This window comes from Drosophila biarmipes, chromosome 2L (assembly GCF_025231255.1).
Source record: "Drosophila biarmipes strain raj3 chromosome 2L, RU_DBia_V1.1, whole genome shotgun sequence".
In the NCBI taxonomy this organism is placed as follows: Eukaryota; Metazoa; Arthropoda; class Insecta; order Diptera; family Drosophilidae; genus Drosophila; species Drosophila biarmipes.
The window spans coordinates 23,934,715-23,959,830 of record NC_066612.1 but is presented as its reverse complement, the minus strand read 5'-3'; the positions used below and the strand labels follow the sequence as shown (position 1 = coordinate 23,959,830).

The window sequence follows — 25,116 nt, the reverse complement described above, 5'->3', positions numbered from 1 at the left end:
GCGAGACGAACATATCTTTCGGACTCGCTCGTGTTTCTGGGGGTTTAGGTATAAATATGAGCTCGTCGAAAATTTGGAAATAGTTCTTCAGTGACTTTCGTACCGTGCAGTGTGTTAACAGTAGAGAAGAGAAGTGAAATATGACTGGTCGTGGTAAAGGAGGCAAAGGCTTGGGAAAAGGAGGCGCCAAGCGTCACCGCAAAGTGCTGCGTGACAACATCCAGGGTATCACGAAGCCAGCTATCCGCCGTTTGGCTCGTCGTGGCGGTGTAAAACGCATCTCCGGACTTATATACGAGGAAACACGAGGCGTTCTGAAGGTGTTCTTGGAGAACGTTATCCGTGATGCCGTCACCTACACCGAACACGCCAAGAGGAAGACCGTCACCGCCATGGACGTTGTGTACGCACTGAAGAGGCAAGGCCGCACCCTGTACGGCTTCGGCGGTTAAAAAACTAGTACAGCTTGTACTTTTTCAGCAATCGGTCCTTTTCAGGACCACCATTTAAATTTCCAAAGGAGACACATTTTCCAATAATGCTTTGATTTGAAAGTTGATGCTTCATAAATAATATATGTTTATTGAACCAAAATGAAATTTGAAATGAAAGTAGTTCAGGTAGATACACATCTATTTTGTACAGGCTGTGCCGCAGATACAGCATTGACAGAAATTCGCCATTTTGCGATGAACCTCTTAGGTCTTATTTCTGTCCGACTGCTATAGGACCAACGCTTATACAAAATCGACATCAGTTTCCCACACGTCCTTATACTTATTGTTTTAATAATATGGTATTAGTATTGAAAATTCTTCAATTCTTTGGTAACACCTTGGTCGTCCTGAAAAGGACGGTTGGGTTTGTTTTTTATGTACAAGTATGTATCAAACGTTTAAGCCTTCTTCTCGGTCTTTTTGGGCAACAGAACAGCCTGTATGTTGGGCAACACTCCACCCTGGGCAATGGTGACGCCGGAGAGTAGCTTGTTCAACTCCTCGTCGTTGCGGATGGCCAGCTGCAGATGACGCGGGATAATCCTAGTCTTCTTGTTGTCACGAGCAGCATTTCCAGCCAACTCGAGAACCTCAGCGGCCAGATATTCCATCACAGCAGCCAGGTAAACTGGAGCGCCGGCACCAACTCGCTCGGCATAGTTGCCCTTGCGGAGCAGACGGTGAATACGGCCTACTGGGAACTGAAGACCGGCACGGTTGGAGCGGGACTTCGCCTTTCCCTTCACTTTGCCACCTTTTCCACGACCAGACATTTTGCTTTACGAGTATTTCACTTAGTTCACTTTACACACTAAAAACGAATGCTCGACGAGCCCCGGGTAGCCACATATTTATACTTTTCCGTCTGCCTGCGCGTTCAGTTAGGGGTGGGTGCCCCAGACCTGAAAACATGGCTCGAGAAAAAGTATAAAGTTGAACGCGCTTGGGCACCATTATGATCAGTGAGTTGTGTTTGTGAAATCATAAGTGAAGTGAATAATGCCGCCGAAAACTAGTGGAAAGGCAGCCAAGAAGGCTGGCAAAGCCCAGAAGAACATCACCAAGAGCGACAAGAAGAAGAAGCGCAAGAGGAAGGAGAGCTACGCCATCTACATTTACAAGGTCCTGAAGCAGGTCCACCCCGACACGGGCATTTCGTCGAAGGCGATGAGCATCATGAACAGCTTTGTGAATGATATCTTCGAACGCATTGCTGCCGAGGCTTCTCGTCTGGCTCACTACAACAAGCGCTCGACTATCACCAGTCGGGAGATCCAAACGGCTGTTCGCCTACTTCTGCCCGGAGAGTTGGCGAAGCACGCCGTCAGTGAGGGAACCAAGGCTGTCACCAAGTACACCAGCTCCAAGTAATTTTCTCCTGCTGCGTATGGGGAGGAAGATCCAAAAAGGCCCTTTTCAGGGCCACAACATATTTAACCAAAGAAACTAAATTTTCAGCTTGCCGTTTGCCAATAAAATGCGTGATAAAAATTCAATTTATGTTTTTTTCTGAAGAACTTTGGAGCCATATATACTTTCCATTTAGATACTCTGGTAAAGCAGCTAAAATTAATGCGGCTACAAGGGTACACTTATAATTATTTGTATTAAGACACAAGTTATGACATATTCTTATTACATATTTCTTTTTTAATCATAAACTAATCGAGTCCAATTAAATGTGGAAAAATGCGAATGGCCATAAAATAATCGGATAAGTGAATTGAAAGTTTCTTTCTCCTGTAAACGAACGTTGTAGCCCTGAAAAGGGCTTGTTTAAATTTCAGATTTCAAAATCTAAAATTACGATTGCGAGCATGTACCAGGTACTGTACTTTTTCACAATTTACTTCTTGGCAGCCGTAGTCTTGGCTTTCGGTTTCTTAGCGGTAGCAGGCGCCGCTGCTTTCTTCACCGCCTTTTTGGGCTTAGCAGAGGCCGCTGGCTTGGCCTTTGCTGCTTTTGCTGCCTTCGGCTTCACTGCGGTCGACTTGGCCTTCGCTGCTGCTGGCTTCGCCTTCACGGTTCCAGTTTTCTTTGCATCCTTGGCCTTCGCCTTCTCTGTTTTCTTCTTCTCTGCGGTCTTTTTGGTGGCCACAGCCTTCTTAGCCTTGGGCTTCTTGTCGGCAGCTGCGGCGGCAACTTTCTTGGCGGTGGCTCCGGTCTTTTTGACGGCTACCTTCTTGCTTTTCACCTTCTTCTCAGCAGACGCAGGCTTCGGCTTCGGATCCTTCTTGGCGGAGGCCGACAGTTTGAATGAGCCAGACGCGCCTTTTCCCTTTGTTTGGATCAACTTTCCATTGACCACGGCAGATTTCAAGTATTTCTTTATGAATGGAGCCAGCTTCTGGGCATCGCATTTGTAGGTGGCGGTGATGTATTTCTTGATTGCCAGAAGAGATGAGCCACCTCGTTCCTTCAAATTCTTGATAGAAGCGTCCACCATTTGTTGAGTTGGCGGATGCGATGGCGGGGCAGCGGCCTTCTTTGCTTTTAAGGCAGCGGAACCAGATGCCTTTTTGGTGGCCAGCTTCTTCTCAACTGACGCTGGGGGAGCAGCCACTGGGGAAGCGGACGTTGCAACTGCAGAATCAGACATTTTTTTTCACTAAACTACACTTTTTTGTATAGAAAACGGAGCGCGCGCTTGTGACCAACCTCCTTCGTTCGAATGAGAATCGAGGAGGAGAGCACTTCAACTGTGAGTCTGGCATCAGTCATTTGCTCTGCTAATTTTTGCTTGAAGTGCAAACTTATTTTCTTATTTTCAGGGCTTAAGATACTAAAACTAAATAATTTTTTTATCGTTTTACATTCAAAAACGATAAATTAAGAAGGTAATGTGCTAGAAATGTTATGTTCTTGTTTTTGTAACCTTTTATAGCCGTATCAACTTCAAGATTGACATTCGTAACATGAATAATTACTTTAAAAAAACATTTTAAAATAAGATTTCTAGAAATATTTTGTAACTTGCTAAGGAAAAATGAAGTTTGAACATTTTACTTTAAGTAATACTACAAGTCTTTATACTTATTATTACTTTAGGTATTTTTTTATTTGTTTCAAGTTGTCCCTTGGCTACATGCAAAATTGGCTGTGAGAACACACTCGGCAATAGTTTTCTGATTGTTAAAAATATAATTAACTTAAAATGTGGTATTTGTTCGATGTTTTCTTATATTTATTATGTCTTTGCTTAGCGCAGTCCAGCTTTTGGGGCATTGTTATTAATAGTTTTCACTACATTTTGCTAATATCCGTCCCATATATAAATTCCATTGAGGCCTGAGACCACACTTAAGTTAATATTAAAGAAAAAATATAAAAAGTACATGTTTTAATATTTTTCTTGTTTTTTATAAGACGTTATGCATTCCTTAGCAGCTATGTCTAATTTATAAATAGCGCTCAAAAGTTTTTATATTATTTGTTGATGTTTGAATGTCTTATGTTGATCGTGGTTGTTCCATATAACGCTACCCTTTCTCAATACATGCCGACATTCAAAACGAAATTTGTTAAAAAACATTTGATAAAAAAAAAAAATAAAATATATTGTAAAAAACTAATATTATATATTAGCTTTATCTAATATTTCAATATACTATAAACAATTTTCAGAAATATTTACATATAGCTACAAACTGTTTATTTTGCGTCCCTATTAAAAAATATCTTGGAGGTTGCACTGCAGTTAAAATTATAAAGAAAATATATGAAATTTTGTTTATTAAGCAACCAACAGATTCATTAGCCCAGTTAATATTTTTTTATGCTGCATTTAGTATTTTTTTTTATTTTTTCTGTTTGAAAGTCTTGACCATCGGTACCGCACAGCAGCTGTCACATAAAAAACCCCGGGAACTCAAATCAAAAGACAATTTCCGACTACTATTAAATTTATCAAGGCAGTACAAATTGGAAAAAATGAATTAACAATTATTCAATTCACTTAAAAAAACGGGACGGAAAATAATTTTTCTTTATTTTTATGTTAAAGCCTCCAGATAAAATTAGTATCTCATTGAATTAATTTGTGGTCCTGAAAAGGACCGATTTGTACAAATTATGTTAGCGCACTGGCAGCCAGTTGAAGCCGTCTCGACCTAAGCACGCTCGCCGCGAATGCGACGGGCCAACTGGATGTCCTTGGGCATGATGGTGACACGCTTGGCATGAATGGCACACAAGTTGGTATCTTCAAAGAGGCCTACTAGATAGGCCTCGCTAGCTTCCTGCAGAGCCATCACCGCCGAGCTCTGGAATCGCAGGTCAGTCTTGAAGTCCTGAGCGATTTCACGCACCAGACGCTGGAAAGGCAGCTTGCGGATCAGCAGCTCGGTACTCTTCTGGTATCGACGGATCTCACGCAGGGCAACAGTTCCAGGGCGGTACCGATGAGGCTTCTTCACGCCTCCGGTGGCGGGAGCGCTCTTGCGAGCGGCCTTAGTAGCCAGTTGCTTACGTGGCGCCTTGCCACCAGTCGATTTGCGAGCGGTTTGCTTGGTACGGGCCATTTTCGAATTCACTGCTGTTCACGTTCACTTCACGTTTCAAAACACAATAAACGATAGCCGCATTTGCTACCTCCTTATATAGCAAAACGGGGAGGGTTGAAAAGAGAGGGAAGCAGAGTCCATCTCAGTTGTCGAGCGGAGAGCGAGACGAACATATCTTTCGGACTCGCTCGTGTTTCTGGGGGTTTAGGTATAAATATGAGCTCGTCGAAAATTTGGAAATAGTTCTTCAGTGACTTTCGTACCGTGCAGTGTGTTAACAGTAGAGAAGAGAAGTGAAATATGACTGGTCGTGGTAAAGGAGGCAAAGGCTTGGGAAAAGGAGGCGCCAAGCGTCACCGCAAAGTGCTGCGTGACAACATCCAGGGTATCACGAAGCCAGCTATCCGCCGTTTGGCTCGTCGTGGCGGTGTAAAACGCATCTCCGGACTTATATACGAGGAAACACGAGGCGTTCTGAAGGTGTTCTTGGAGAACGTTATCCGTGATGCCGTCACCTACACCGAACACGCCAAGAGGAAGACCGTCACCGCCATGGACGTTGTGTACGCACTGAAGAGGCAAGGCCGCACCCTGTACGGCTTCGGCGGTTAAAAAACTAGTACAGCTTGTACTTTTTCAGCAATCGGTCCTTTTCAGGACCACCATTTAAATTTCCAAAGGAGACACATTTTCCAATAATGCTTTGATTTGAAAGTTGATGCTTCATAAATAATATATGTTTATTGAACCAAAATGAAATTTGAAATGAAAGTAGTTCAGGTAGATACACATCTATTTTGTACAGGCTGTGCCGCAGATACAGCATTGACAGAAATTCGCCATTTTGCGATGAACCTCTTAGGTCTTATTTCTGTCCGACTGCTATAGGACCAACGCTTATACAAAATCGACATCAGTTTCCCACACGTCCTTATACTTATTGTTTTAATAATATGGTATTAGTATTGAAAATTCTTCAATTCTTTGGTAACACCTTGGTCGTCCTGAAAAGGACGGTTGGGTTTGTTTTTTATGTACAAGTATGTATCAAACGTTTAAGCCTTCTTCTCGGTCTTTTTGGGCAACAGAACAGCCTGTATGTTGGGCAACACTCCACCCTGGGCAATGGTGACGCCGGAGAGCAGCTTGTTCAACTCCTCGTCGTTGCGGATGGCCAGCTGCAGATGACGCGGGATAATCCTAGTCTTCTTGTTGTCACGAGCAGCATTTCCAGCCAACTCGAGAACCTCAGCGGCCAGATATTCCATCACAGCAGCCAGGTAAACTGGAGCGCCGGCACCAACTCGCTCGGCATAGTTGCCCTTGCGGAGCAGACGGTGAATACGGCCTACTGGGAACTGAAGACCGGCACGGTTGGAGCGGGACTTCGCCTTTCCCTTCACTTTGCCACCTTTTCCACGACCAGACATTTTGCTTTACGAGTATTTCACTTAGTTCACTTTACACACTAAAAACGAATGCTCGACGAGCCCCGGGTAGCCACATATTTATACTTTTCCGTCTGCCTGCGCGTTCAGTTAGGGGTGGGTGCCCCAGACCTGAAAACATGGCTCGAGAAAAAGTATAAAGTTGAACGCGCTTGGGCACCATTATGATCAGTGAGTTGTGTTTGTGAAATCATAAGTGAAGTGAATAATGCCGCCGAAAACTAGTGGAAAGGCAGCCAAGAAGGCTGGCAAAGCCCAGAAGAACATCACCAAGAGCGACAAGAAGAAGAAGCGCAAGAGGAAGGAGAGCTACGCCATCTACATTTACAAGGTCCTGAAGCAGGTCCACCCCGACACGGGCATTTCGTCGAAGGCGATGAGCATCATGAACAGCTTTGTGAATGATATCTTCGAACGCATTGCTGCCGAGGCTTCTCGTCTGGCTCACTACAACAAGCGCTCGACTATCACCAGTCGGGAGATCCAAACGGCTGTTCGCCTACTTCTGCCCGGAGAGTTGGCGAAGCACGCCGTCAGTGAGGGAACCAAGGCTGTCACCAAGTACACCAGCTCCAAGTAATTTTCTCCTGCTGCGTATGGGGAGGAAGATCCAAAAAGGCCCTTTTCAGGGCCACAACATATTTAACCAAAGAAACTAAATTTTCAGCTTGCCGTTTGCCAATAAAATGCGTGATAAAAATTCAATTTATGTTTTTTTCTGAAGAACTTTGGAGCCATATATACTTTCCATTTAGATACTCTGGTAAAGCAGCTAAAATTAATGCGGCTACAAGGGTACACTTATAATTATTTGTATTAAGACACAAGTTATGACATATTCTTATTACATATTTCTTTTTTAATCATAAACTAATCGAGTCCAATTAAATGTGGAAAAATGCGAATGGCCATAAAATAATCGGATAAGTGAATTGAAAGTTTCTTTCTCCTGTAAACGAACGTTGTAGCCCTGAAAAGGGCTTGTTTAAATTTCAGATTTCAAAATCTAAAATTACGATTGCGAGCATGTACCAGGTACTGTACTTTTTCACAATTTACTTCTTGGCAGCCGTAGTCTTGGCTTTCGGTTTCTTAGCGGTAGCAGGCGCCGCTGCTTTCTTCACCGCCTTTTTGGGCTTAGCAGAGGCCGCTGGCTTGGCCTTTGCTGCTTTTGCTGCCTTCGGCTTCACTGCGGTCGACTTGGCCTTCGCTGCTGCTGGCTTCGCCTTCACGGTTCCAGTTTTCTTTGCATCCTTGGCCTTCGCCTTCTCTGTTTTCTTCTTCTCTGCGGTCTTTTTGGTGGCCACAGCCTTCTTAGCCTTGGGCTTCTTGTCGGCAGCTGCGGCGGCAACTTTCTTGGCGGTGGCTCCGGTCTTTTTGACGGCTACCTTCTTGCTTTTCACCTTCTTCTCAGCAGACGCAGGCTTCGGCTTCGGATCCTTCTTGGCGGAGGCCGACAGTTTGAATGAACCAGACGCGCCTTTTCCCTTTGTTTGGATCAACTTTCCATTGACCACGGCAGATTTCAAGTATTTCTTTATGAATGGAGCCAGCTTCTGGGCATCGCATTTGTAGGTGGCGGTGATGTATTTCTTGATTGCCAGAAGAGATGAGCCACCTCGTTCCTTCAAATTCTTGATAGAAGCGTCCACCATTTGTTGAGTTGGCGGATGCGATGGCGGGGCAGCGGCCTTCTTTGCTTTTAAGGCAGCGGAACCAGATGCCTTTTTGGTGGCCAGCTTCTTCTCAACTGGCGCTGGGGGAGCAGCCACTGGGGAAGCGGACGTTGCAACTGCAGAATCAGACATTTTTTTTCACTAAACTACACTTTTTTGTATAGAAAACGGAGCGCGCGCTTGTGACCAACCTCCTTCGTTCGAATGAGAATCGAGGAGGAGAGCACTTCAACTGTGAGTCTGGCATCAGTCATTTGCTCTGCTAATTTTTGCTTGAAGTGCAAACTTATTTTCTTATTTTCAGGGCTTAAGATACTAAAACTAAATAATTTTTTTATCGTTTTACATTCAAAAACGATAAATTAAGAAGGTAATGTGCTAGAAATGTTATGTTCTTGTTTTTGTAACCTTTTATAGCCGTATCAACTTCAAGATTGACATTCGTAACATGAATAATTACTTTAAAAAAACATTTTAAAATAAGATTTCTAGAAATATTTTGTAACTTGCTAAGGAAAAATGAAGTTTGAACATTTTACTTTAAGTAATACTACAAGTCTTTATACTTATTATTACTTTAGGTATTTTTTTATTTGTTTCAATTTGTCCCTTGGCTACATGCAAAATTGGCTGTGAGAACACACTCGGCAATAGTTTTCTGATTGTTAAAAATATAATTAACTTAAAATATGGTATTTGTTCGATGTTTTCTTATATTTATTATGTCTTTGCTTAGCGCAGTCCAGCTTTTGGGGCATTGTTATTAATAGTTTTCACTACATTTTGCTAATATCCGTCCCATATATAAATTCCATTGAGGCCTGAGACCACACTTAAGTTAATATTAAAGAAAAAATATAAAAAGTACATGTTTTAATATTTTTCTTGTTTTTTATAAGACGTTATGCATTCCTTAGCAGCTATGTCTAATTTATAAATAGCGCTCAAAAGTTTTTATATTATTTGTTGATGTTTGAATGTCTTATGTTGATCGTGGTTGTTCCATATAACGCTACCCTTTCTCAATACATGCCGACATTCAAAACGAAATTTGTTAAAAAACATTTGATAAAAAAAAAATAAAATATATTGTAAAAAACTAATATTATATATTAGCTTTATCTAATATTTCAAAATACTCTAAACAATTTTCAGAAATATATACATATAGCTACAAACTGTTTATTTTGCGTCCCATTAAAAAAATATCTTGGAGGTTGCACTGCAGTTAAAATTATAAAGAAAATATATGAAATTTTGTTTATTAAACAACCAACAGATTCATTAGCCCAGTTAATATTTTTTTATGCTGCATTTAGTATTTTTTTTTATTTTTTCTGTTTGAAAGTCTTGACCATCGGTACCGCACAGCAGCTGTCAAATAAAAAACCCCGGGAACTCAAATCAAAAGACAATTTCCGACTACTATTAAATTTATCAAGGCAGTACAAATTGGAAAAAATGAATTAACAATTATTCAATTCACATAAAAAAACGGGACGGAAAATAATTTTTCTTTATTTTTATGTTAAAGCCTCCAGATAAAATTAGTATCTCATTGAATTAATTTGTGGTCCTGAAAAGGACCGATTTGTACAAATTATGTTAGCGCACTGGCAGCCAGTTGAAGCCGTCTCGACCTAAGCACGCTCGCCGCGAATGCGACGGGCCAACTGGATGTCCTTGGGCATGATGGTGACACGCTTGGCATGAATGGCACACAAGTTGGTATCTTCAAAGAGGCCTACTAGATAGGCCTCGCTAGCTTCCTGCAGAGCCATCACCGCCGAGCTCTGGAATCGCAGGTCAGTCTTGAAGTCCTGAGCGATTTCACGCACCAGACGCTGGAAAGGCAGCTTGCGGATCAGCAGCTCGGTACTCTTCTGGTATCGACGGATCTCACGCAGGGCAACAGTTCCAGGGCGGTACCGATGAGGCTTCTTCACGCCTCCGGTGGCGGGGGCGCTCTTGCGAGCGGCCTTAGTAGCCAGTTGCTTGCGTGGCGCCTTGCCACCAGTCGATTTGCGAGCGGTTTGCTTGGTACGGGCCATTTTCGAATTCACTGCTGTTCACGTTCACTTCACGTTTCAAAACACAATAAACGATAGCCGCATTTGCTACCTCCTTATATAGCAAAACGGGGAGGGTTGAAAAGAGAGGGAAGCAGAGTCCATCTCAGTTGTCGAGCGGAGAGCGAGACGAACATATCTTTCGGACTCGCTCGTGTTTCTGGGGGTTTAGGTATAAATATGAGCTCGTCGAAAATTTGGAAATAGTTCTTCAGTGACTTTCGTACCGTGCAGTGTGTTAACAGTAGAGAAGAGAAGTGAAATATGACTGGTCGTGGTAAAGGAGGCAAAGGCTTGGGAAAAGGAGGCGCCAAGCGTCACCGCAAAGTGCTGCGTGACAACATCCAGGGTATCACGAAGCCAGCTATCCGCCGTTTGGCTCGTCGTGGCGGTGTAAAACGCATCTCCGGACTTATATACGAGGAAACACGAGGCGTTCTGAAGGTGTTCTTGGAGAACGTTATCCGTGATGCCGTCACCTACACCGAACACGCCAAGAGGAAGACCGTCACCGCCATGGACGTTGTGTACGCACTGAAGAGGCAAGGCCGCACCCTGTACGGCTTCGGCGGTTAAAAAACTAGTACAGCTTGTACTTTTTCAGCAATCGGTCCTTTTCAGGACCACCATTTAAATTTCCAAAGGAGACACATTTTCCAATAATGCTTTGATTTGAAAGTTGATGCTTCATAAATAATATATGTTTATTGAACCAAAATGAAATTTGAAATGAAAGTAGTTCAGGTAGATACACATCTATTTTGTACAGGCTGTGCCGCAGATACAGCATTGACAGAAATTCGCCATTTTGCGATGAACCTCTTAGGTCTTATTTCTGTCCGACTGCTATAGGACCAACGCTTATACAAAATCGACATCAGTTTCCCACACGTCCTTATACTTATTGTTTTAATAATATGGTATTAGTATTGAAAATTCTTCAATTCTTTGGTAACACCTTGGTCGTCCTGAAAAGGACGGTTGGGTTTGTTTATGTTTGTTTATGTACAAGTATGTATCAAACGTTTAAGCCTTCTTCTCGGTCTTTTTGGGCAACAGAACAGCCTGTATGTTGGGCAACACTCCACCCTGGGCAATGGTGACGCCGGAGAGCAGCTTGTTCAACTCCTCGTCGTTGCGGATGGCCAGCTGCAGATGACGCGGGATAATCCTAGTCTTCTTGTTGTCACGAGCAGCATTTCCAGCCAACTCGAGAACCTCAGCGGCCAGATATTCCATCACAGCAGCCAGGTAAACTGGAGCGCCGGCACCAACTCGCTCGGCATAGTTGCCCTTGCGGAGCAGACGGTGAATACGGCCTACTGGGAACTGAAGACCGGCACGGTTGGAGCGGGACTTCGCCTTTCCCTTCACTTTGCCACCTTTTCCACGACCAGACATTTTGCTTTACGAGTATTTCACTTAGTTCACTTTACACACTAAAAACGAATGCTCGACGAGCCCCGGGTAGCCACATATTTATACTTTTCCGTCTGCCTGCGCGTTCAGTTAGGGGTGGGTGCCCCAGACCTGAAAACATGGCTCGAGAAAAAGTATAAAGTTGAACGCGCTTGGGCACCATTATGATCAGTGAGTTGTGTTTGTGAAATCATAAGTGAAGTGAATAATGCCGCCGAAAACTAGTGGAAAGGCAGCCAAGAAGGCTGGCAAAGCCCAGAAGAACATCACCAAGAGCGACAAGAAGAAGAAGCGCAAGAGGAAGGAGAGCTACGCCATCTACATTTACAAGGTCCTGAAGCAGGTCCACCCCGACACGGGCATTTCGTCGAAGGCGATGAGCATCATGAACAGCTTTGTGAATGATATCTTCGAACGCATTGCTGCCGAGGCTTCTCGTCTGGCTCACTACAACAAGCGCTCGACTATCACCAGTCGGGAGATCCAAACGGCTGTTCGCCTACTTCTGCCCGGAGAGTTGGCGAAGCACGCCGTCAGTGAGGGAACCAAGGCTGTCACCAAGTACACCAGCTCCAAGTAATTTTCTCCTGCTGCGTATGGGGAGGAAGATCCAAAAAGGCCCTTTTCAGGGCCACAACATATTTAACCAAAGAAACTAAATTTTCAGCTTGCCGTTTGCCAATAAAATGCGTGATAAAAATTCAATTTATGTTTTTTTCTGAAGAACTTTGGAGCCATATATACTTTCCATTTAGATACTCTGGTAAAGCAGCTAAAATTAATGCGGCTACAAGGGTACACTTATAATTATTTGTATTAAGACACAAGTTATGACATATTCTTATTACATATTTCTTTTTTAATCATAAACTAATCGAGTCCAATTAAATGTGGAAAAATGCGAATGGCCATAAAATAATCGGATAAGTGAATTGAAAGTTTCTTTCTCCTGTAAACGAACGTTGTAGCCCTGAAAAGGGCTTGTTTAAATTTCAGATTTCAAAATCTAAAATTACGATTGCGAGCATGTACCAGGTACTGTACTTTTTCACAATTTACTTCTTGGCAGCCGTAGTCTTGGCTTTCGGTTTCTTAGCGGTAGCAGGCGCCGCTGCTTTCTTCACCGCCTTTTTGGGCTTAGCAGAGGCCGCTGGCTTGGCCTTTGCTGCTTTTGCTGCCTTCGGCTTCACTGCGGTCGACTTGGCCTTCGCTGCTGCTGGCTTCGCCTTCACGGTTCCAGTTTTCTTTGCATCCTTGGCCTTCGCCTTCTCTGTTTTCTTCTTCTCTGCGGTCTTTTTGGTGGCCACAGCCTTCTTAGCCTTGGGCTTCTTGTCGGCAGCTGCGGCGGCAACTTTCTTGGCGGTGGCTCCGGTCTTTTTGACGGCTACCTTCTTGCTTTTCACCTTCTTCTCAGCAGACGCAGGCTTCGGCTTCGGATCCTTCTTGGCGGAGGCCGACAGTTTGAATGAGCCAGACGCGCCTTTTCCCTTTGTTTGGATCAACTTTCCATTGACCACGGCAGATTTCAAGTATTTCTTTATGAATGGAGCCAGCTTCTGGGCATCGCATTTGTAGGTGGCGGTGATGTATTTCTTGATTGCCAGAAGAGATGAGCCACCTCGTTCCTTCAAATTCTTGATAGAAGCGTCCACCATTTGTTGAGTTGGCGGATGCGATGGCGGGGCAGCGGCCTTCTTTGCTTTTAAGGCAGCGGAACCAGATGCCTTTTTGGTGGCCAGCTTCTTCTCAACTGGCGCTGGGGGAGCAGCCACTGGGGAAGCGGACGTTGCAACTGCAGAATCAGACATTTTTTTTCACTAAACTACACTTTTTTGTATAGAAAACGGAGCGCGCGCTTGTGACCAACCTCCTTCGTTCGAATGAGAATCGAGGAGGAGAGCACTTCAACTGTGAGTCTGGCATCAGTCATTTGCTCTGCTAATTTTTGCTTGAAGTGCAAACTTATTTTCTTATTTTCAGGGCTTAAGATACTAAAACTAAATAATTTTTTTATCGTTTTACATTCAAAAACGATAAATTAAGAAGGTAATGTGCTAGAAATGTTATGTTCTTGTTTTTGTAACCTTTTATAGCCGTATCAACTTCAAGATTGACATTCGTAACATGAATAATTACTTTAAAAAAACATTTTAAAATAAGATTTCTAGAAATATTTTGTAACTTGCTAAGGAAAAATGAAGTTTGAACATTTTACTTTAAGTAATACTACAAGTCTTTATACTTATTATTACTTTAGGTATTTTTTTATTTGTTTCAATTTGTCCCTTGGCTACATGCAAAATTGGCTGTGAGAACACACTCGGCAATAGTTTTCTGATTGTTAAAAATATAATTAACTTAAAATGTGGTATTTGTTCGATGTTTTCTTATATTTATTATGTCTTTGCTTAGCGCAGTCCAGCTTTTGGGGCATTGTTATTAATAGTTTTCACTACATTTTGCTAATATCCGTCCCATATATAAATTCCATTGAGGCCTGAGACCACACTTAAGTTAATATTAAAGAAAAAATATAAAAAGTACATGTTTTAATATTTTTCTTGTTTTTTATAAGACGTTATGCATTCCTTAGCAGCTATGTCTAATTTATAAATAGCGCTCAAAAGTTTTTATATTATTTGTTGATGTTTGAATGTCTTATGTTGATCGTGGTTGTTCCATATAACGCTACCCTTTCTCAATACATGCCGACATTCAAAACGAAATTTGTTAAAAAACATTTGATAAAAAAAAAATAAAATATATTGTAAAAAACTAATATTATATATTAGCTTTATCTAATATTTCAAAATACTCTAAACAATTTTCAGAAATATATACATATAGCTACAAACTGTTTATTTTGCGTCCCATTAAAAAAATATCTTGGAGGTTGCACTGCAGTTAAAATTATAAAGAAAATATATGAAATTTTGTTTATTAAACAACCAACAGATTCATTAGCCCAGTTAATATTTTTTTATGCTGCATTTAGTATTTTTTTTTATTTTTTCTGTTTGAAAGTCTTGACCATCGGTACCGCACAGCAGCTGTCAAATAAAAAACCCCGGGAACTCAAATCAAAAGACAATTTCCGACTACTATTAAATTTATCAAGGCAGTACAAATTGGAAAAAATGAATTAACAATTATTCAATTCACATAAAAAAACGGGACGGAAAATAATTTTTCTTTATTTTTATGTTAAAGCCTCCAGATAAAATTAGTATCTCATTGAATTAATTTGTGGTCCTGAAAAGGACCGATTTGTACAAATTATGTTAGCGCACTGGCAGCCAGTTGAAGCCGTCTCGACCTAAGCACGCTCGCCGCGAATGCGACGGGCCAACTGGATGTCCTTGGGCATGATGGTGACACGCTTGGCATGAATGGCACACAAGTTGGTATCTTCAAAGAGGCCTACTAGATAGGCCTCGCTAGCTTCCTGCAGAGCCATCACCGCCGAGCTCTGGAATCGCAGGTCAGTCTTGAAGTCCTGAGCGATTTCACGCACCAGACGCTGGAAAGGCAGCTTGCGGATCAGCAGCTCGGTACTCTTCTGGTATCGACGGATCTCACGCAGGGCAACAGTTCCAGGGCGGTACCGATGAGGCTTCTTCACGCCTCCGGTGGCGGGGGCGCTCTTGCGAGCGGCCTTAGTAGCCAGTTGCTTGCGTGGCGCCTTGCCACCAGTCGATTTGCGAGCGGTTTGCTTGGTACGGGCCATTTTCGAATTCACTGCTGTTCACGTTCACTTCACGTTTCAAAACACAATAAACGATAGCCGCATTTGCTACCTCCTTATATAGCAAAACGGGGAGGGTTGAAAAGAGAGGGAAGCAGAGTCCATCTCAGTTGTCGAGCGGAGAGCGAGACGAACATATCTTTCGGACTCGCTCGTGTTTCTGGGGGTTTAGGTATAAATATGAGCTCGTCGAAAATTTGGAAATAGTTCTTCAGTGACTTTCGTACCGTGCAGTGTGTTAACAGTAGAGAAGAGAAGTGAAATATGACTGGTCGTGGTAAAGGAGGCAAAGGCTTGGGAAAAGGAGGCGCCAAGCGTCACCGCAAAGTGCTGCGTGACAACATCCAGGGTATCACGAAGCCAGCTATCCGCCGTTTGGCTCGTCGTGGCGGTGTAAAACGCATCTCCGGACTTATATACGAGGAAACACGAGGCGTTCTGAAGGTGTTCTTGGAGAACGTTATCCGTGATGCCGTCACCTACACCGAACACGCCAAGAGGAAGACCGTCACCGCCATGGACGTTGTGTACGCACTGAAGAGGCAAGGCCGCACCCTGTACGGCTTCGGCGGTTAAAAAACTAGTACAGCTTGTACTTTTTCAGCAATCGGTCCTTTTCAGGACCACCATTTAAATTTCCAAAGGAGACACATTTTCCAATAATGCTTTGATTTGAAAGTTGATGCTTCATAAATAATATATGTTTATTGAACCAAAATGAAATTTGAAATGAAAGTAGTTCAGGTAGATACACATCTATTTTGTACAGGCTGTGCCGCAGATACAGCATTGACAGAAATTCGCCATTTTGCGATGAACCTCTTAGGTCTTATTTCTGTCCGACTGCTATAGGACCAACGCTTATACAAAATCGACATCAGTTTCCCACACGTCCTTATACTTATTGTTTTAATAATATGGTATTAGTATTGAAAATTCTTCAATTCTTTGGTAACACCTTGGTCGTCCTGAAAAGGACGGTTGGGTTTGTTTATGTTTGTTTATGTACAAGTATGTATCAAACGTTTAAGCCTTCTTCTCGGTCTTTTTGGGCAACAGAACAGCCTGTATGTTGGGCAACACTCCACCCTGGGCAATGGTGACGCCGGAGAGCAGCTTGTTCAACTCCTCGTCGTTGCGGATGGCCAGCTGCAGATGACGCGGGATAATCCTAGTCTTCTTGTTGTCACGAGCAGCATTTCCAGCCAACTCGAGAACCTCAGCGGCCAGATATTCCATCACAGCAGCCAGGTAAACTGGAGCGCCGGCACCAACTCGCTCGGCATAGTTGCCCTTGCGGAGCAGACGGTGAATACGGCCTACTGGGAACTGAAGACCGGCACGGTTGGAGCGGGACTTCGCCTTTCCCTTCACTTTGCCACCTTTTCCACGACCAGACATTTTGCTTTACGAGTATTTCACTTAGTTCACTTTACACACTAAAAACGAATGCTCGACGAGCCCCGGGTAGCCACATATTTATACTTTTCCGTCTGCCTGCGCGTTCAGTTAGGGGTGGGTGCCCCAGACCTGAAAACATGGCTCGAGAAAAAGTATAAAGTTGAACGCGCTTGGGCACCATTATGATCAGTGAGTTGTGTTTGTGAAATCATAAGTGAAGTGAATAATGCCGCCGAAAACTAGTGGAAAGGCAGCCAAGAAGGCTGGCAAAGCCCAGAAGAACATCACCAAGAGCGACAAGAAGAAGAAGCGCAAGAGGAAGGAGAGCTACGCCATCTACATTTACAAGGTCCTGAAGCAGGTCCACCCCGACACGGGCATTTCGTCGAAGGCGATGAGCATCATGAACAGCTTTGTGAATGATATCTTCGAACGCATTGCTGCCGAGGCTTCTCGTCTGGCTCACTACAACAAGCGCTCGACTATCACCAGTCGGGAGATCCAAACGGCTGTTCGCCTACTTCTGCCCGGAGAGTTGGCGAAGCACGCCGTCAGTGAGGGAACCAAGGCTGTCACCAAGTACACCAGCTCCAAGTAATTTTCTCCTGCTGCGTATGGGGAGGAAGATCCAAAAAGGCCCTTTTCAGGGCCACAACATATTTAACCAAAGAAACTAAATTTTCAGCTTGCCGTTTGCCAATAAAATGCGTGATAAAAATTCAATTTATGTTTTTTTCTGAAGAACTTTGGAGCCATATATACTTTCCATTTAGATACTCTGGTAAAGCAGCTAAAATTAATGCGGCTACAAGGGTACACTTATAATTATTTGTATTAAGACACAAGTTATGACATATTCTTATTACATATTTCTTTTTTAATCATAAACTAATCGAGTCCAATTAAATGTGGAAAAATGCGAATGGCCATAAAATAATCGGATAAGTGAATTGAAAGTTTCTTTCTCCTGTAAACGAACGTTGTAGCCCTGAAAAGGGCTTGTTTAAATTTCAGATTTCAAAATCTAAAATTACGATTGCGAGCATGTACCAGGTACTGTACTTTTTCACAATTTACTTCTTGGCAGCCGTAGTCTTGGCTTTCGGTTTCTTAGCGGTAGCAGGCGCCGCTGCTTTCTTCACCGCCTTTTTGGGCTTAGCAGAGGCCGCTGGCTTGGCCTTTGCTGCTTTTGCTGCCTTCGGCTTCACTGCGGTCGACTTGGCCTTCGCTGCTGCTGGCTTCGCCTTCACGGTTCCAGTTTTCTTTGCATCCTTGGCCTTCGCCTTCTCTGTTTTCTTCTTCTCTGCGGTCTTTTTGGTGGCCACAGCCTTCTTAGCCTTGGGCTTCTTGTCGGCAGCTGCGGCGGCAACTTTCTTGGCGGTGGCTCCGGTCTTTTTGACGGCTACCTTCTTGCTTTTCACCTTCTTCTCAGCAGACGCAGGCTTCGGCTTCGGATCCTTCTTGGCGGAGGCCGACAGTTTGAATGAACCAGACGCGCCTTTTCCCTTTGTTTGGATCAACTTTCCATTGACCACGGCAGATTTCAAGTATTTCTTTATGAATGGAGCCAGCTTCTGGGCATCGCATTTGTAGGTGGCGGTGATGTATTTCTTGATTGCCAGAAGAGATGAGCCACCTCGTTCCTTCAAATTCTTGATAGAAGCGTCCACCATTTGTTGAGTTGGCGGATGCGATGGCGGGGCAGCGGCCTTCTTTGCTTTTAAGGCAGCGGAACCAGATGCCTTTTTGGTGGCCAGCTTCTTCTCAACTGGCGCTGGGGGAGCAGCCACTGGGGAAGCGGACGTTGCAACTGCAGAATCAGACATTTTTTTTCACTAAACTACACTTTTTTGTATAGAAAACGGAGCGCGCGCTTGTGACCAACCTCCTTCGTTCGAATGAGAATCGAGGAGGAGAGCACTTCAACTGTGAGTCTGGCATCAGTCATTTGCTCTGCTAATTTTTGCTTGAAGTGCAAACTTATTTTCTTATTTTCAGGGCTTAAGATACTAAAACTAAATAATTTTTTTATCGTTTTACATTCAAAAACGATAAATTAAGAAGGTAATGTGCTAGAAATGTTATGTTCTTGTTTTTGTAACCTTTTATAGCCGTATCAACTTCAAGATTGACATTCGTAACATGAATAATTACTTTAAAAAAACATTTTAAAATAAGATTTCTAGAAATATTTTGTAACTTGCTAAGGAAAAATGAAGTTTGAACATTTTACTTTAAGTAATACTACAAGTCTTTATACTTATTATTACTTTAGGTATTTTTTTATTTGTTTCAAGTTGTCCCTTGGCTACATGCAAAATTGGCTGTGAGAACACACTCGGCAATAGTTTTCTGATTGTTAAAAATATAATTAACTTAAAATGTGGTATTTGTTCGATGTTTTCTTATATTTATTATGTCTTTGCTTAGCGCAGTCCAGCTTTTGGGGCATTGTTATTAATAGTTTTCACTACATTTTGCTAATATCCGTCCCATATATAAATTCCATTGAGGCCTGAGACCACACTTAAGTTAATATTAAAGAAAAAATATAAAAAGTACATGTTTTAATATTTTTCTTGTTTTTTATAAGACGTTATGCATTCCTTAGCAGCTATGTCTAATTTATAAATAGCGCTCAAAAGTTTTTATATTATTTGTTGATGTTTGAATGTCTTATGTTGATCGTGGTTGTTCCATATAACGCTACCCTTTCTCAATACATGCCGACATTCAAAACGAAATTTGTTAAAAAACATTTGATAAAAAAAAAATAAAATATATTGTAAAAAACTAATATTATATATTAGCTTTATCTAATATTTCAAAATACTCTAAACAATTTTCAGAAATATATACATATAGCTACAAACTGTTTATTTTGCGTCCCATTAAAAAAATATCTTGGAGGTTGCACTGCAGTTAAAATTATAAAGAAAATATATGAAATTTTGTTTATTAAACAACCAACAGATTCATTAGCCCAGTTAATATTTTTTTATGCTGCATTTAGTATTTTTTTTTATTTTTTCTGTTTGAAAGTCTTGACCATCGGTACCGCACAGCAGCTGTCAAATAAAAAACCCCGGGAACTCAAATCAAAAGACAATTTCCGACTACTATTAAATTTATCAAGGCAGTACAAATTGGAAAAAATGAATTAACAATTATTCAATTCACATAAAAAAACGGGACGGAAAATAATTTTTCTTTATTTTTATGTTAAAGCCTCCAGATAAAATTAGTATCTCATTGAATTAATTTGTGGTCCTGAAAAGGACCGATTTGTACAAATTATGTTAGCGCACTGGCAGCCAGTTGAAGCCGTCTCGACCTAAGCACGCTCGCCGCGAATGCGACGGGCCAACTGGATGTCCTTGGGCATGATGGTGACACGCTTGGCATGAATGGCACACAAGTTGGTATCTTCAAAGAGGCCTACTAGATAGGCCTCGCTAGCTTCCTGCAGAGCCATCACCGCCGAGCTCTGGAATCGCAGGTCAGTCTTGAAGTCCTGAGCGATTTCACGCACCAGACGCTGGAAAGGCAGCTTGCGGATCAGCAGCTCGGTACTCTTCTGGTATCGACGGATCTCACGCAGGGCAACAGTTCCAGGGCGGTACCGATGAGGCTTCTTCACGCCTCCGGTGGCGGGGGCGCTCTTGCGAGCGGCCTTAGTAGCCAGTTGCTTGCGTGGCGCCTTGCCACCAGTCGATTTGCGAGCGGTTTGCTTGGTACGGGCCATTTTCGAATTCACTGCTGTTCACGTTCACTTCACGTTTCAAAACACAATAAACGATAGCCGCATTTACTACCTCCTTATATAGCAAAACGGGGAGGGTTGAAAAGAGAGGGAAGCAGAGTCCATCTCAGTTGTCGAGCGGAGAGCGAGACGAACATATCTTTCGGACTCGCTCGTGTTTCTGGGGGTTTAGGTATAAATATGAGCTCGTCGAAAATTTGGAAATAGTTCTTCAGTGACTTTCGTACCGTGCAGTGTGTTAACAGTAGAGAAGAGAAGTGAAATATGACTGGTCGTGGTAAAGGAGGCAAAGGCTTGGGAAAAGGAGGCGCCAAGCGTCACCGCAAAGTGCTGCGTGACAACATCCAGGGTATCACGAAGCCAGCTATCCGCCGTTTGGCTCGTCGTGGCGGTGTAAAACGCATCTCCGGACTTATATACGAGGAAACACGAGGCGTTCTGAAGGTGTTCTTGGAGAACGTTATCCGTGATGCCGTCACCTACACCGAACACGCCAAGAGGAAGACCGTCACCGCCATGGACGTTGTGTACGCACTGAAGAGGCAAGGCCGCACCCTGTACGGCTTCGGCGGTTAAAAAACTAGTACAGCTTGTACTTTTTCAGCAATCGGTCCTTTTCAGGACCACCATTTAAATTTCCAAAGAGACACATTTTCCAATAATGCTTTGATTCGAAAGTTGATGCTTCATAAATAATATATGTTTATTGAACCAAAATGAAATTTGAAATGAAAGTGGTTCAGGTAGATACACATCTATTTTGTACAGGCTGTGCCGCAGATACAGCATTGACGGAAATTCGCCATTTTGCGATGAACCTCTTAGGTCTTATTTCTGGCCGACTGCTATAGGACCAACGCTTATACAAAATCGACATCAGTTTCCCACACGTCCTTATACTTATTGTTTTAATAATATGGTATTAGTATTGAAAATTCTTCAATTCTTTGGTAACACCTTGGTCGTCCTGAAAAGGACGGTTGGGTTTGTTTATGTTTGTTTATGTACAAGTATGTATCAAACGTTTAAGCCTTCTTCTCGGTCTTTTTGGGCAACAGAACAGCCTGTATGTTGGGCAACACTCCACCCTGGGCAATGGTGACGCCGGAGAGCAGCTTGTTCAACTCCTCGTCGTTGCGGATGGCCAGCTGCAGATGACGCGGGATAATCCTAGTCTTCTTGTTGTCACGAGCAGCATTTCCAGCCAACTCGAGAACCTCAGCGGCCAGATATTCCATCACAGCAGCCAGGTAAACTGGAGCGCCGGCACCAACTCGCTCGGCATAGTTGCCCTTGCGGAGCAGACGGTGAATACGGCCTACTGGGAACTGAAGACCGGCACGGTTGGAGCGGGACTTCGCCTTTCCCTTCACTTTGCCACCTTTTCCACGACCAGACATTTTGCTTTACGAGTATTTCACTTAGTTCACTTTACACACTAAAAACGAATGCTCGACGAGCCCCGGGTAGCCACATATTTATACTTTTCCGTCTGCCTGCGCGTTCAGTTAGGGGTGGGTGCCCCAGACCTGAAAACATGGCTCGAGAAAAAGTATAAAGTTGAACGCGCTTGGGCACCATTATGATCAGTGAGTTGTGTTTGTGAAATCATAAGTGAAGTGAATAATGCCGCCGAAAACTAGTGGAAAGGCAGCCAAGAAGGCTGGCAAAGCCCAGAAGAACATCACCAAGAGCGACAAGAAGAAGAAGCGCAAGAGGAAGGAGAGCTACGCCATCTACATTTACAAGGTCCTGAAGCAGGTCCACCCCGACACGGGCATTTCGTCGAAGGCGATGAGCATCATGAACAGCTTTGTGAATGATATCTTCGAACGCATTGCTGCCGAGGCTTCTCGTCTGGCTCACTACAACAAGCGCTCGACTATCACCAGTCGGGAGATCCAAACGGCTGTTCGCCTACTTCTGCCCGGAGAGTTGGCGAAGCACGCCGTCAGTGAGGGAACCAAGGCTGTCACCAAGTACACCAGCTCCAAGTAATTTTCTCCTGCTGCGTATGGGGAGGAAGATCCAAAAAGGCCCTTTTCAGGGCCACAACATATTTAACCAAAGAAACTAAATTTTCAGCTTGCCGTTTGCCAATAAAATGCGTGATAAAAATTCAATTTATGTTTTTTTCTGAAGAACTTTGGAGCCATATATACTTTCCATTTAGATACTCTGGTAAAGCAGCTAAAATTAATGCGGCTACAAGGGTACACTTATAATTATTTGTATTAAGACACAAGTTATGACATATTCTTATTACATATTTCTTTTTTAATCATAAACTAATCGAGTCCAATCAAATGTGGAAAAATGCGAATGGCCATAAAATAATCGGATAAGTGAATTGAAAGTTTCTTTCTCCTGTAAACGAACGTTGTAGCCCTGAAAAGGGCTTGTTTAAATTTCAGATTTCAAAATCTAAAATTACGATTGCGAGCATGTACCAGGTACTGTACTTTTTCACAATTTACTTCTTGGCAGCCGTAGTCTTGGCTTTCGGTTTCTTAGCGGTAGCAGGCGCCGCTGCTTTCTTCACCGCCTTTTTGGGCTTAGCAGAGGCCGCTGGCTTGGCCTTTGCTGCTTTTGCTGCCTTCGGCTTCACTGCGGTCGACTTGGCCTTCGCTGCTGCTGGCTTCGCCTTCACGGTTCCAGTTTTCTTTGCATCCTTGGCCTTCGCCTTCTCTGTTTTCTTCTTCTCTGCGGTCTTTTTGGTGGCCACAGCCTTCTTAGCCTTGGGCTTCTTGTCGGTAGCTGCGGCGGCAACTTTCTTGGCGGTGGCTCCGGTCTTTTTGACGGCTACCTTCTTGCTTTTCACCTTCTTCTCAGCAGACGCAGGCTTCGGCTTCGGATCCTTCTTGGCGGAGGGCGACAGTTTGAATGAACCAGACGCGCCTTTTCCCTTTGTTTGGATCAACTTTCCATTGACCACGGCAGATTTCAAGTATTTCTTTATGAATGGAGCCAGCTTCTGGGCATCGCATTTGTAGGTGGCGGTGATGTATTTCTTGATTGCCAGAAGAGATGAGCCACCTCGTTCCTTCAAATTCTTAATAGAAGCGTCCACCATTTGTTGAGTTGGCGGATGCGATGGCGGGGCAGCGGCCTTCTTTGCTTTTAAGGCAGCGGAACCAGATGCCTTTTTGGTGGCCAGCTTCTTCTCAACTGGCGCTGGGGGAGCAGCCACTGGGGAAGCGGACGTTGCAACTGCAGAATCAGACATTTTTTTTCACTAAACTACACTTTTTTGTATAGAAAACGGAGCGCGCGCTTGTGACCAACCTCCTTCGTTCGAATGAGAATCGAGGAGGAGAGCACTTCAACTGTGAGTCTGGCATCAGTCATTTGCTCTGCTAATTTTTGCTTGAAGTGCAAACTTATTTTCTTATTTTCAGGGCTTAAGATACTAAAACTAAATAATTTTTTTATCGTTTTACATTCAAAAACGATAAATTAAGAAGGTAATGTGCTAGAAATGTTATGTTCTTGTTTTTGTAACCTTTTATAGCCGTATCAACTTCAAGATTGACATTCGTAACATGAATAATTACTTTAAAAAAACATTTTAAAATAAGATTTCTAGAAATATTTTGTAACTTGCTAAGGAAAAATGAAGTTTGAACATTTTACTTTAAGTAATACTACAAGTCTTTATACTTATTATTACTTTAGGTATTTTTTTATTTGTTTCAAGTTGTCCCTTGGCTACATGCAAAATTGGCTGTGAGAACACACTCGGCAATAGTTTTCTGATTGTTAAAAATATAATTAACTTAAAATGTGGTATTTGTTCGATGTTTTCTTATATTTATTATGTCTTTGCTTAGCGCAGTCCAGCTTTTGGGGCATTGTTATTAATAGTTTTCACTACATTTTGCTAATATCCGTCCCATATATAAATTCCATTGAGGCCTGAGACCACACTTAAGTTAATATTAAAGAAAAAATATAAAAAGTACATGTTTTAATATTTTTCTTGTTTTTTATAAGACGTTATGCATTCCTTAGCAGCTATGTCTAATTTATAAATAGCGCTCAAAAGTTTTTATATTATTTGTTGATGTTTGAATGTCTTATGTTGATCGTGGTTGTTCCATATAACGCTACCCTTTCTCAATACATGCCGACATTCAAAACGAAATTTGTTAAAAAACATTTGATAAAAAAAAAATAAAATATATTGTAAAAAACTAATATTATATATTAGCTTTATCTAATATTTCAAAATACTCTAAACAATTTTCAGAAATATATACATATAGCTACAAACTGTTTATTTTGCGTCCCATTAAAAAAATATCTTGGAGGTTGCACTGCAGTTAAAATTATAAAGAAAATATATGAAATTTTGTTTATTAAACAACCAACAGATTCATTAGCCCAGTTAATATTTTTTTATGCTGCATTTAGTATTTTTTTTTATTTTTTCTGTTTGAAAGTCTTGACCATCGGTACCGCACAGCAGCTGTCACATAAAAAACCCCGGGAACTCAAATCAAAAGACAATTTCCGACTACTATTAAATTTATCAAGGCAGTACAAATTGGAAAAAATGAATTAACAATTATTCAATTCACTTAAAAAAACGGGACG

At 42.4% G+C, this 25,116-nt stretch overlaps 2 protein-coding genes across 2 annotated transcripts; both read right to left on the bottom strand.

Moving 5' to 3' along the window:
* Positions 1-4,582: 4,582 nt before the first annotated feature.
* On the bottom strand, positions 4,583-10,196 carry LOC127010745 (histone H3-like). Its single transcript, XM_050885423.1, has 2 exons — positions 9,776-10,196; positions 4,583-5,023 (listed from the first exon to the last, which is right to left on the bottom strand). The coding sequence occupies exons 1-2, from the start codon at positions 10,172-10,174 to the stop codon at positions 4,607-4,609; spliced, it is 816 nt and encodes a 271-aa protein (XP_050741380.1). The 5' UTR covers positions 10,175-10,196; the 3' UTR covers positions 4,583-4,606.
* Positions 10,197-14,877: 4,681 nt separating this feature from the next.
* On the bottom strand, positions 14,878-20,508 carry LOC122818132 (uncharacterized). Its single transcript, XM_050885422.1, has 2 exons — positions 20,104-20,508; positions 14,878-15,350 (listed from the first exon to the last, which is right to left on the bottom strand). The coding sequence occupies exons 1-2, from the start codon at positions 20,500-20,502 to the stop codon at positions 14,928-14,930; spliced, it is 822 nt and encodes a 273-aa protein (XP_050741379.1). The 5' UTR covers positions 20,503-20,508; the 3' UTR covers positions 14,878-14,927.
* Between the last annotated feature and the right edge of the window lie 4,608 nt (positions 20,509-25,116).

Excerpts from the sequence above, each read along its gene's own strand:
- LOC127010745 (XM_050885423.1), bottom strand. The coding sequence starts at position 10,174 with ATGGCCCGTACCAAGCAAACCGCTCGCAAATCGACTGGTGGCAAGGCG. Across the intron at positions 5,024-9,775 it reads TGGCCCGTCGCATTCGCGGC|TCGAAAATGGCCCGTACCAA; the intron begins GAGCGTGCTTAG and ends ACAGCAGTGAAT.
- LOC122818132 (XM_050885422.1), bottom strand. The coding sequence starts at position 20,502 with ATGGCCCGTACCAAGCAAACCGCTCGCAAATCGACTGGTGGCAAGGCG. Across the intron at positions 15,351-20,103 it reads TGGCCCGTCGCATTCGCGGC|GTGAATTCGAAAATGGCCCG; the intron begins GAGCGTGCTTAG and ends ACGTGAACAGCA.